Below are 13,431 nucleotides of genomic sequence, written 5' to 3' on the forward strand. Positions count from 1 at the left end.
AAGAGAAGCCAGCAGCCTGACCTATCTTCCTCCCAAAGAGGCCATGGAGATTTGGCCCAGTCTTGTGCTTGCCTCCTTTTTCCACAGTATGGCACTGGGCACACTTCTGAACAAAAATCTTCTTGCCTTTCTCAACATCACCCATATTTAATTCGCTCTTTGGTTGCTAACAGTACCAAAGTCCCGAGCTGGAAGCCGGACGTCCCGCTCTCTCGAAAATAATTTTATGGTTTGGGGTCAATCACCATAACATGAGGAACTAGCAAGCTTGACAACCACTGGTCTAGGTGGTTCCACAGCATTAGGAAGGTTGAGAACCACTGGTCTAGGGCTGGTCATCACTGAACTTACTATGATCTAGTAAGTGAGACACATATGTAATTAACAAACAGCAGGGCAGATGCCATATTGATGTAACAATAAAATGTTATTGGAACTGAGAGGAAGAAGAGATTAATCCCATTTGATGGAATGAAGTGAAGAGAAGACTTTTTAGCTTGGCTTTAAATAGAATTTTAACAGAGAAAACTAGGAAATATTTTTCAAGTCAAGGGAATGAGGAAGGTTATGGCTGCCTACTCATCAAGGCATTTTACAGGAATTAGGGATTAATTCTACATGGTAAGGTAGGGTGGGAGAAAGAAACCTCAAATTAAGTTAAAGAGAACGAACATTTATTTAGTACTTCCTATATTGTTTGGTGCTTTCTAGTTCTACTTGGATTATTGAATTTAATCTGTATGTGTGATAGTAGTAGCTTTACTTACTAATGAAGAAAGAGGGTTTAGAGATACTGAGACTCATTCCTAGGTCAATGTTTACCATGTTTTTCTGAGAATAATCTCTTGGTACATCTGTTTAAAAACCAGATTCCTAGTAGACCCTCATCCAGACCTCTGAGTCCACATTTTCAGAAGAGAGCATGTTAGTTAATTCTTAAAGGAATTTTGGGAAATGTTGACATAGGTCAACACACTGAGAATGTATGATAGACCTAGGATTTTAACTTAGTCCGTTTTACTTCAAAGGCTGTATCAATGGTTCCGAAAGCCATTGTTTAGGAATTTGGATTAGGTTATGCAGGCAGTAAATAGGTGACTTATTTTTAAAACAACTGCAGTATGGTAGATGGAGAAAGAACTAATTAGATGTGATTGAATTGAAGAAAAAACACTAGAAGAAGAGACTCAAGTCAATTGGAAAGTTAGTATTTTATACAAGAGAGTATGTCCAAGAGCCTGGAATTAGGGTCACACACTTTGGGAATGAACAGGACACATATTTTAAAGAAGTTTCAGTTGCATAAAAGAGATGTGGCAGAAGGACAGAGGAGCACTAGAATGGCCCTAAGTTTTATCCAAAATAGAAAACAAAGGAAGAAAATGCAGATTTAGGGGAGCAGATAATTCTGGTTTTAGTCATGTTTAATGTCACATGCCTTGAGAATACTTAATAGACTTTTTGAATATAGAATTGGATGTTAGGGTCTGACATGGAGTGATTCTGGATTTTAGATTTTGGGAATCATGTAGATAATAATTGAAATATTCAGTAGATTGTCTAGGCATGGAATATAGTGTAAAAATAGGGCTACTCAGCAGAGCCTCAAGGGGAGTAGTGATTATTTAAGGGAGCTGGGGAAGATGGAAAGAAATGAAAAAGAAAAGAGAATTGGGAGAGAGCACTGTAATGGAAATGAAGGTAATGTTTTAGAGAGTAGGTAGGTAGTAGTGTCATTTAATGCAGTGGGATCAAATATATTGGGGCTAAAGAGGCCATTAAATTTAGCATATTGATTGATTTTGGAATTTAGGGACAGAGAATATTGATCAAGTCTTGGAGGAAGTAATGAATGGTACTAACTAGATGCTGAGGAGCAACTAGCAGGTAGCCCATCCTGGGCCAAGAGGAATGATGAGAGGCAGAGTAAAGATAAAGATAAATTTTGAGGATTTCTTTTTGGCTTACATCGTTTCTGAATGATTTAGGAGTCAGGATATCTTAACTAGGAGGTTAGAAAATTTTCATAATAGTCTTTGGAGAGTATAGGGGAAAAAAGATGATTAAAAAATTGGAGTTCAACTTCAGTCTTAATTTCAGATGTTCTACTTGTCAGTTACCAAAATGATATTAATATATGGTAGTATTTACAAAATCACCACAGTAATATCCTAAAAGGCTATAAAACTGTAATTGTAATCTGAATTACTTTTAGCTATTTTCTGTTTCTCTAATTACTTTCTGGACTGATTATAAAGTTATTTGAATGGGTTGTGCATAAATCTATTTCTGTCTTACAAATTCTGATATATATTTATGATACATCTATGATATATATTTATGATACATCTATGTCTGAGAAAAATGATATATTTATTTAAAATCTATATATACCTTGGGGCTGAGTGCAGTGGCTCACGCCTATAATCTTAGCACTCTGGGAGGCTGAGACAGGTGGATTGCTTGAGCTCACCAGTTCGAGACCAGCTTGAGCAAGAATAAGTCCCCGGCTCTAAAAATAGCTGGGCCTTGTGGAGGGAACCTGTAGTCCCAGCTACTTGAGAGGCTGAGGCAAGAGAATCACTTGAGTCCAAGAGTTTGAAGTTGCTGTGACCTGTGACACCATGGCACTCTACTGAGGGTGATAAAGTGAGACTCTGCATATACCTTGGTGGTTGTGTCTTTTTTAATTATCATTTGTGTACTAGAAGTAAAAACTGATGATGCGCAAACACAGATCAAAAAGATTTCTACACTCACTTTTTTATTCTTTAGATCTCTATTATCTAAGATGTTGTTTGTTTTTAATGTGTATAATATTTAATAAGAGTTTCCATTAAGATGTTAGAAGGATGTATTAAAACATTAACATATATTTTTTTTTTCTTATTTTCTTAGGATGGCTGGCTGTGGTGAAATTGATCACTCAATAAACATGCTTCCTACGAACAGGAAAGCAAATGAATCCTGTTCTAATCCCACACCTTCTCTAACCGTGCCTGAATGTGCCATCTGTCTGCAAACATGTGTCCACCCAGTCAGTCTGCCCTGTAAGCATGTTTTCTGCTATCTGTGTGTAAAAGGAGCTTCCTGGCTTGGAAAGCGGTGTGCCCTTTGTCGACAAGAAATTCCAGAGGATTTTCTTGATAAGCCAACCTTGCTGTCACCAGAAGAACTCAAGGCAGCAAGTAGAGGAAATGGTGAATATGCATGGTATTATGAAGGAAGAAATGGGTGGTGGCAATATGATGAACGCACCAGTAGAGAGCTGGAAGATGCCTTTTCCAAAGGTAAAAAGAACACTGAAATGTTAATTGCTGGGTTTCTGTATGTTGCTGATCTTGAAAATATGGTTCAATATAGAAGAAATGAACATGGACGTCGCAGGAAGATTAAGCGAGATATAATAGATATACCAAAGAAGGGAGTAGCTGGACTTAGGCTAGACTGTGATGCTAATGCTGTGAACCTAGCGAGAGAGAGCTCTGCCGATGGAGCGGACAGTCTATCAGCACAGAGCGGAGCTTCTGTTCAGCCTCTAGTGTCCTCTGTAAGGCCTCTGACGTCAGTAGATGGGCAGTTAACAAGCCCTGCAACACCATCCCCTGATGCAAGCACTTCTCTGGAAGACTCTTTTGCTCATTTACAACTCAGCGGAGACAACATAGCTGAAAGGAGTCACAGGGGGGAAGGAGAAGAAGATCACGAATCACCATCTTCAGGAAGGGCACCAGCACCAGACACCTCGGTGGAAGAGACCGAGTCAGATGCCAGCAGTGATGGTGAAGATGTAACTGCAGTAGTTGCACAGCACTCCTTGACCCAGCAGAGACTTCTGATTCCCAGTGCAAACCAGACAGTGCCTGATCGATCAGATCGATCAGTAGCTGGGGGCGGAACGGTGAGTATCGGTGTCAGATCTAGAAGGCCTGATGGACAGTGCACAGTAACTGAAGTTTAGTCTTCAGCTCCATGGCTGAAGGCTGAAAGGGGTATCTGTAAATTTCTGCCCACATAACATTATACTCATCCTAGTAGTGCATTTTGGGAATTGGGGTGGGAAGGGATATGGGAAGGATAGACCTGTAATTAAAATGTCTAACATGTCTCTTTTGAGAGAAATTTATTTAATGTAAGGACCCCGTGTGTTAATAGTTGAGAGCCACTGAGTAATAATCCAGTTTTCTTGAGGTCTGTTTACTTCATAGTTTTCTGTTAATTTCTTCACTTCTTTTGGCCAATGTGTGTGTATTATCTGTGCATTAATGGTCCTCATCTGACTCTTACATTGTGTCTTATTTTTCTGCATGGATTGGTATAAAAACATTACTAAAATTTGGCACTTGGAAGATGTTTGGTATCATTATGAGCAGGAAGCTTAATTAATGTGAGAATAGATATGAATCTGGGAATTTGAAATAGATGAATAACAACTATTTTATAGTAAAGTTATTGAAATGGGGGAAATGTAAAGAAAACAGCTAATAACATGTTTCAGAATCTTTGTAACACACTTCATGGCGTTCCCATAGGCTTTGCTGTCTAGTTCTTATACTTTGAGGTTTCTTTTGATCCACATTTTTCTTTTTGATTACAAAGTTTATAATTTAATAAATACTAGAATTTAACAAAATTCATTTGTCTCTTTTTTGACTGTGGGAGAAGATGGAAACATTTTGCCATTTGTGGTCAAAGGTCACTAAGAAAGTGGTAGTTTGATTTGGTTAAATTGAGGTTTAATAATCTCCAGGTCAGAAAAGTTTGATTTCTACTTAGAGAATATTTAAGCAGAATCTATAGGTTGAAAATAAAGCCTGTGGTACTTAAATTTCTCAAATAGCTTATAATGTTAATATTTTACTTTCCTTTCCACTCTTCATTAGTGTTCTAACTAATGGCACATTTATAAACAGCCTTAGCCAACACAAAGTCACTTTATACAAATGGAATAGACACATAACCATCTTTCATTGGGCAGTTTTGTCTGTGGCAAAGTAGGAAATACCGAGTTGACATAGTAATCTATAATTTGTTTTTGAAAAAAAGTAACCAATTTGTCTATTTTCCTAACTTAGAACAGTAGGATATTAATAAAGCATATGCAAGTTATTTTTATTGTGATACTCAAATGTGAATTGAATGTTAAAAACAGCAAATAAAAACTGTCACTACTTTTTTTTTTTGAGAGACAGTCTCACTTTATCGCCCTCAGTAGAGTGCTATGGCGTCACAGCTCATAGCAACCTCCAACTCCTAGGCTGAGGTGATTCTCTTGCTTCAGCCTCCAGAGTAGCTGGGACTACAGGGCACCAGCCACAAAGCCTGGCAATTTTTTTTTTAGTTGTTGTTGCAGTTTGGCCAGGGCCAGGTTCGAACCTGCCACTCTTGGTATATGGGGCTGGCACCCTACCCACTGAGCCACAGGCACTCTCCAAACTGTCACTACTTTGAAACTATCTTTTACTTCTTGTGATAGGTCAGAATTAGTACGTACATGGTTTTTTTGTGTTACAAGGTTTACTTTTTTAAGTTTTACTGGAATGATCATAACAGTTTTGAGTTGTGTATTTTTATTTACTTTTTTTAAATTTCAAAATACTAATGGGTACAAATGCTTTTGTTACATGGATCTCTTTTGTAATGATTGAGTTGGATAATTAGTGTGCACCTATCACCCAAATGGTGTTCACTGTTAGGTAAATTTTTACCCCCCCCACCCCCCCCACCCCCGGAGTTCCAATGACTTTTACTTCCCGATATGCACCTGTGTGCCCACTAGTGGGTTACTTAATTTACTTTTAAAAGACATCTAGTTATAAAAGAAGAAACATTAGCTGTTATCAGAAAAAAAATAGAAATCTGATGTAAAATGCAAACTTATGTTGCAGGGTGTTTTATGAGTCCCTTTAAGTAGTTTCAATTTCAAGACTACATCAATTATTGTATTTATTACTAGTTTGGGAATTCCAGGTTACACAAATGAAAGGGTGGTTTGTAGAATCAATTGACTTTCTATATCAAGTCTATTTGTTTAGGAGATAATTTAAGAAAGATCAAATAAAGTTCAAATTTGTAGGGGGTAGTGAGGTGCTTTTTATTTCCAAGGACAGAACAAAATTTTTATGCAAATAACCCCAGAATAGGTTTTCTGTAGAAGCTTTTCCTTTTAAACACTGGTCTTTGGTTAGAAGCCAAAAACTATTACAGAAATATAATATAGATATCTTTTAACCCAAAATTTGTTGCATATTTTAGCCAAATGTACCAGATTACTTGGTAAATACCCGAATATTTCATTTAAAAAAAAAAATCTGGGCTAAAGAGTTCATATAGTCAAAAAATTATTAAAAACATCAGACTATTAGTAGTAGCCTTCAAAGTAATTCTGATATTTATAATTAATGTCATTTAACTTTAGTGCATATCTTTGAAGCTTTATAGTATGTCCACATTTTTTAACTCTACTTATTAAATTTTCCTCTCTTAGCAACAGCCTCTAAATTTGCAGGTCCACCCCAAACTGTTCCTAAAAGATCTCTTTCGTTCTGTAATGCCTCCTCTAAATATAGCTCTTTGCCTGAACAAACAGATTTTTTCAACGCTCTAATTACTTCTGGTGGCCCTTTGATAAACTGCATAAGCCACTCTTGAGCTTCTTCTAGAGATTTAGTTTCATCTGAAGATTTTAAGACCTCCTCGACCATTCCTATGTTTAGAGCTTTTTTTGAATCGAGTTTGAAGGCACCACTTAACACTTTGAGAGCTTGTCTACTGCCAATTATTTCAACGAGCCGGCTAGTGCCACCCCAGCTTGGTATTATACCCATCTCCTTGTGGACAAATCTGATCTCACTGTCTGGTGTCATTAACCTGCAAAAGAGAAAAGAAAAACCTCAGTTGTAGCTACATATATGTATATATGCTATAATCATAAAGTACTATGTGTTCATAATCTTATATGAAATCACAGATCTTTTTAAAAACTGAAGTTTAGAAAAATATGGCTGTTTCATCTAGAATTTAATTTATATAATACTTAACACTTCCCATTAAAAACAATGTCAGAGTTTTTGTTATGCTTGTTTATCCTTTGCAGATAAGAACTTTGTTCCTAAAAACACAAATTTTATCCTTCAAAAGCCCATGGTGGCCTAATGAAAAACCTGGATCAAGAGAGGATGGGGGTAGGACATTTTAGGTGTATGCTATGGGAAACAAAACCTAAGTTAGAGTTCTCCATAGTCCCCAAGAAAAAAAAAACATTTTTTTTTTTTTTTAAATATGGGACGCTTTATGAATTTGCGTGTCATCCTTGTGCAGGGGCCATGCTAATCTTCTCTGTATAGTTCCAATTTTAGTATATGTGCTGCCGAAGGAAGCACAAAAAAAATTCGTTTTTTAATGGAAAATTTATTCAGCAAATTTAGGTGCTGAGACTGCAGGAAAAAGCAAGATGGAAATCCCTGTGCCCAGGAGCTACACTCCAGTTTGGATAGAAAGTCAATAAAGCATATAATGTCAGTGGTGACAAGTGCTATAAAGAAAAGTAAATTGGTAAACTCCTACCTAACAGGTACAGTGTGTAAGGTTTATAGCATATCTCCTGGGTGAAGGACTCAATTACAACTGCGATGCTACTTAACAAATGTAAACGTTTAACCCAATCATTTGTACCTTTTTATTAATTGTAATTTTTTTTAAAAGTTCACATGTAAATGGCTCGGCACAAGTAGCTCAGTGGCTAGGGTGCCAGCCACATAACACGAGCTGGCGGGTTCAAATTTAGCCTCGGCCTGCCAAACAGCAATGACAACAATGACCAAAAAATAGCCAGGCGTTGTGGTGGGGGCCTGGAGTCCCAGCTACTTGGGAGGCTGAAGCAAGAGGATGGTGTAAGCCCAAGAGTTGGAGGTTGCTGTGAGCTGTGATACCATTGCACTCTACTGAGGGCGACAAAGTAACACTCTGTCTCATGTAAAAAAAAAAAGTTCACAGGTAAAAATAAAAAGTAAATTTGGGCCAGGGACTAAAGAATGAGGTTATGTATGTTGGGGTGTGCTTTTTAGATAGAGAAGGCACCTGAATATTTGAGCAGTTACCTGAGAGAGTGAGCAATGGAAAAATCTACAAGAAAGCACTTGGGGAGGAAGGAATTACAGGCCCAAAAGCCTTGAAGCAGAACTGCTTAGTATCTCTAGGGACAAGGTCACCATAATTGGAACAGAGAAAGCAAAGAGTAATGCATGAAATCGAGAAGTAGACTTAACAGGCTGTAGTAAGCAGTCCAGATTTTATGTTTTAAATAAGTTATTTAGAAGACATTGACCAAGGGCTTAGCAATCTGGTTTATGAGGAATGTTCTGGTTGCTGTATAAACGACATTTTGTTTAGCATTTTATGGCACTTTGAGGAACTGCCCATACAGCTATGGCGGACCAGGATTTAAAACCCATGTAGTTTGGCTTCAACGTGTCCTTTTAACTTCATGGTAAACTAAATAGTTGGCTAGACAAAAGTGGAAGAAGAAATACCAGTAAGCAAATTGACTGTGGCTTGGGGATAGTAGCCTGACAGCAGTGATTTCCTATAGCAGGGCTTCAGTTTTCCCAAATTATGAGATTTTTATGAACAGAGTGATTAATAAAGGAAACACAAATTGGTGGAACTAGAAAGGCTTCATATCTGCCAGTTAAGTATTTCTTTACTATCAAACTGAGTAAAGCTTTGTGGTTTAGGAAATGCTGTCTGTTCGTTTTATTTTGACTGCATGCTTTAATGAGAAACTTTCAGTAAGTTATGTGACTTTTGTTTAAGCAAAACTTTTGCTTTCAACCTACTCATTACCTAAAAGAAGACCTTAAATTAGTTTGGTTTCCCTAAGTGTTAAATACTCAACTGCAGGTATTCTTTTTAAGAGCAGACTCAGTCCTTGACCCTTAAGCAGGAGAATTATTTCAGTATAGAATTGCCATAGAATCCCATCAACACCCTGGGAGTCTACAAAGGAAAATACGCCTCTACTATGAAAAATTCTAGAGGCAAATAGCAATGAAAATAGTAGTTTTCAATAATTTTTAAATGTGGAAGAAGACAGAACAAGTCTCCTAAGAATCTGTATCTAGCACAAAATTGTGAGGAGTACTGCCTCAGAAGACAATGTCAGCAAATAAAGAATAGAAATTACAGAAATTTACAAAATTACATTTCCTTTAGAGATAGGAATATTGTTAGTATTGAACTCAATTCTATAAAGCTTTTCACAGAAAATTAAATTTGTAACTTAAATCATGGAATTGACACTGATGTTGGCTCAGAACTATGCCTGTAATGAAGTATGTGAAGGATTATGTCAGGAATATATTCATTTATAATAAACAGAACATAAAAATTGCTTAAAGTCCTTGATGTTGGAATGATGTAGATGTGCTATGACAACAAAGGTTATTACCTATGTAAGCATATTTATATTTGGAATTCTTTGCTTCTAAAGAATCATCTTCATTATCATCTTTATACCTTGTGCTTTTTTTCTTTATTTTACAAGGTAAAGTGTACCTTTTTGCATCTATTTTAGAATTTTACAGGTCTTGAGGTAATCTTTGTGGAAATACTTGTGATCAAACTCTAGTCCCCATTCTTTATAAATCATATGCCTAGGGTATAGTTTTATACTGGTACACATTTAATATACATTAAATAAATGTGACCAAAAATCCATTGGTGACAAAAGAATACAAGTGGTCTACTCAACAATGACAGAAGTATACAGTATTCGGATGTGGGGAACCTTTCATAAGACTAACATAAACATTGAAGTTTAAATATCAAATTTTAAAAGTTGAAAAACATAACATAAGAAGACATAACCCAAATCAAAAGATAGACCCCGAAGCAGAAAATGCTTCCTGATTTTATGGAATTACACAACAATTCCTTTTGGTGTTTAGATGCAGTCATCTATTTATCTATGTAGAGTACTGGAAAAATTAGCTCTTGTAATTCTAAAGACAACAGACTCAATTTATAAAACCACACTATCCCTTATTTTGACATGTAAAATAGTAAGGTCTTCTGATTTATTAGTGACATTGTTATTGGTAATGTTTAAAATACCATGTGACATCCTGGGGAGAGGAGATGAAATTAATCAAAAGAGGATATGTTTCTTGTTGCTGTCTTGATGTGACTGGACAAACTATGCACAACTGAGGAAAGTGGATCACCTTTGACAAAGTCAAGTGTTATACCCAGAATGACTGTTCAGTGAGCTCCTACTTTCTGATGAATTTAACTGTGTCAGGTCTCTGAACAAATGTTTGCCAGAATAATTCTAAAAAGAAATTACCAAATTTTACTAAAATCAGGAGATTTTAGTAAAAGTTATACCAGAAAAGTTTTTAAAAATGTTTATTATATAAATTTACTTCTAGTGAACTCTGTGATAAAGGATAGCAACAAATAAGTAATTGACTTGGGAGACGGTACAGCTTTGATGTAAAGTACAGACTCAGAAGCCAGAAAGCTGGGCTTGGTCACAAGACGGACTGCATACTATATACCTTGTAAAACACTGCAAAGGAAAAAGACAAATGGTATAAAGATGAGGAAAATTCATCTCTAAATCTTAGAAAGCTACTTAACATCTCTGGGCCTCAGTTTGTTGTCTACAAAATAAACAACTTATGCCATAGAATTATTATGAGTATTAAATGAGTTAATATGTGACTTAGAACATACATATCCCACAATTATTTTATAGATAATCTTGGATCATATCTGTATGATTAAAAGAAAATGTGAAACTGCCTCAACTGTATCTACACAGTAGATACTGTAGAACAGAGTTTTAAAACTTTCATTTGGAAAGATAAAGCTGTATATATTTTGTAGTCTGACACATACTAAACTATATGTACTAACTTTTATTTATTAAGTTGGTCATATTGATAGGTCAGTAAAGTTAACAACAGTGCTTCTGCTAGAGAGTATAAAGTATTTTCCTAGATTAAAATTACTCAGTCCCTAAAGTATTCAAAGTAAAAGCTATAATCACATTGTGAAACCAGCAAATGATGTTATACTATCCTTCCTCAATGAAGACAACACAGGGTGTCCATAAAGTTCTTGTGCAATTTGAACCAGTTTTACATTGTAAAGTACACATGAACTTTATGGACACCTTGTATATGATGGAGACCACAAATTATATGCAATTTTTATATTTCCCTAAAAAGTCAGAATTCATGCAGTGTTTATTCTTCGATAGGACTAAAACAGAAGATTCCAAAATGATTTTATTAAAAAAAAAATAACACTTTAAAAAATAACACTCTGTCTAAAGTTTCTTAATGAGAACTGCATAATACAACTAACAGCATGAATGAATATCTAGAAATTTTAAGGAAAGCATTGATGTTACAAAATTAAAATGATGTAATAAATTTAAAGTTTTGGAATCACATTTAAATAAGCTTGAGTCTAGGGGTGAGAAACTGCTAGTCCTTCTACATAGCATATTAAGAGCCAGACAACAAAGCAAACTCTGCTGACTGAGGAAATATGGCACAGAGAATTATGCAATTAGTAATGGCATCGACTGCAAACAATTTAAAAATCATGTCTTGAATATAAAGTTAATTTTTTCGCACATGTGCTTTCCTGAAACCTTGTCCTTTTTGCCTTCCACCTGCCATTACATCATAAGAAAAGCTATGGAAAACAGAAAGAAAGAACCTACAGATTCTCACAATAATCTCACCTTTCTGATTTCCAGCTCTCACATGAATGGCCTTACGCGGCTCCATTCATTTTATACAGGGACTGATTGAAGAAGAAAGTATATAGTTGAACGAGTGAAAATTTTTACTTGTATGTTATGTGGTGGTAGAGTAAGAGAGAAGCAGACAAGTAAATGTTTTGTGATACTGAAGTCTGTAATATCTAGTCAGTAATCCTAGCATGATCAGAGGTGGATTTACTTGATATCACAGGCTCTAAAGCAAGGAGTTCCAAGTAATGTGGCAATTACAAAACAAAGCAACATGGCCAAGGTGAGTGCTTCGTGAGGTGGGAATCTCATATTCAGAGTACAGACACCTCCAAATCGAAAAGAATCCATTCTTTTAGGGATGCGTGTGTGTGCGTGCATTTACTTGTGTATGTACAAGTTTGGGTATTATATATTTTGCATTTTATTCATTAAGCCAGTATTTTAATAAAAAGGCTACCTACAGTAAGCTCCTTTGGGGAAAGCATGTTTACAACTCCCTTTCTCTGTAATATGCATTGAACTAATGGGTAGCAGCTGGAAATGCTAATATCTGAAGCTGAGGGTTATTTATATTCATGAAAACAATGTTAGAGATTGAAAGCAAATTAGATGGATGAACAGGTTCTAAATTGTATAGTTGAGAATTTTATTTCGCTAGGGAGATGGAGGAATAAAAATTTGTTTTTCATCTGGTATACAAAGAACTCAATATCCCAAAGGAAAAAAGAAACGCAGCCAATTCTCTCTGAGACACAATCAATGAATATATGAAAATGTATGCCACACTAAAAATCCCTAAAAATGCAATTTAAGTTGAAGAATTATTTTTGATAACTAGAAAAGATCTTTTTTGCAGTTTTGTCCGGGGCTGGGTTTGAGCCCACCTCCAGCACATGGGGCCGGCGCCCTACTCCTTGAGCTACAGGTGCTGCCTTAGAAAAGGTCTTTTAAAAGATTACTAATCATTGTAAGAAAGGATGTTCTCAAACAGATACTCATTTACTACTGGTGGTTGTGTAAATTGGTAAAATGCTTCCTGGAGGACAGCTTGGCAATTATCAAAAGCCTTGAACATTTTCATATCCTTTGAGTAAGTACATGTAATAGTACTATTTACAGGACGTATTTCAAGAAACATTGTGAAATGTAGATAAAGCCTTATGCATAAGTAGTTATTGCAGAATTGATTATGATGGAGAAAAAGTGGAAACAATGGAATAGAAGAGAAAATCTATCAACAGGCCCCCTATGTATCATGTACTAGGAAATCCAGTGTATGATAAGATCATATCATAGGTCATTAGAACACAGAAGACCTTTTAAAATAAATAGTGTTATAAAAAATACCCATTTGGAAAAAAGATACAGTAAGATCCATTACAGTATACATAAAAATAAGCTCAAAATGAATTAGGTGTATAAATTTAAAGCATAAAACCATACAAGTACTCAAAGAAAATGAAGGTAATTACTCCATAAACTTGATTTATGTAAAGGCTTTTTAACTACCACTCAAAACCAGATCCAACAACAACAAAAAAGTTTGATATGACTGCATTTAAAAAAAAAAAGGCTGCATAGAAAAAAACCAACAAGAATAAATGTACTGTAGGTAATGACAAATATCTCTAATATTCAAAGAACTCAGAAAAATTGAGGGA

At 35.7% G+C, this 13,431-nt stretch overlaps 2 protein-coding genes, 1 non-coding gene and 1 pseudogene across 5 annotated transcripts in view; 1 reads left to right on the forward strand and 3 right to left on the reverse strand.

Moving 5' to 3' along the window:
* The window catches only part of LOC111725431, a 2,157-nt pseudogene extending 392 nt beyond the window's left edge, over positions 1–1,765 (reverse strand).
* Positions 1–4,627, forward strand: part of RNF146 (ring finger protein 146) — a 20,362-nt gene extending 15,735 nt beyond the window's left edge. For both annotated transcript variants that reach the window (XM_023513428.1, XM_012806069.2), the window contains exon 3: positions 2,899–4,627. In XM_023513428.1, the coding sequence (XP_023369196.1) occupies positions 2,899–3,961 (1,063 nt within the window). In that variant the 3' untranslated portion in view covers positions 3,962–4,627. The remainder of the gene's footprint in view (positions 1–2,898) is intronic.
* A 1,753-nt stretch (positions 4,628–6,380) lies between these two features.
* Positions 6,381–13,431, reverse strand: part of ECHDC1 (ethylmalonyl-CoA decarboxylase 1) — a 34,069-nt gene continuing 27,018 nt past the window's right edge. For both annotated transcript variants that reach the window (XM_012806082.2, XM_023513430.1), the window contains exon 6: positions 6,381–6,870. In XM_012806082.2, the coding sequence (XP_012661536.1) occupies positions 6,462–6,870 (409 nt within the window). In that variant the 3' untranslated portion in view covers positions 6,381–6,461. The remainder of the gene's footprint in view (positions 6,871–13,431) is intronic.
* Positions 7,276–7,382, reverse strand: LOC111725885. Its single transcript, XR_002773831.1, has one exon. It is a non-coding gene; the product is annotated as a U6 spliceosomal RNA (small nuclear RNA).

Source organism: Otolemur garnettii, unplaced genomic scaffold (assembly GCF_000181295.1).
Source record: "Otolemur garnettii isolate 467f Iridium unplaced genomic scaffold, OtoGar3 scaffold00002, whole genome shotgun sequence".
Classification (NCBI taxonomy): Eukaryota; Metazoa; Chordata; class Mammalia; order Primates; family Galagidae; genus Otolemur; species Otolemur garnettii.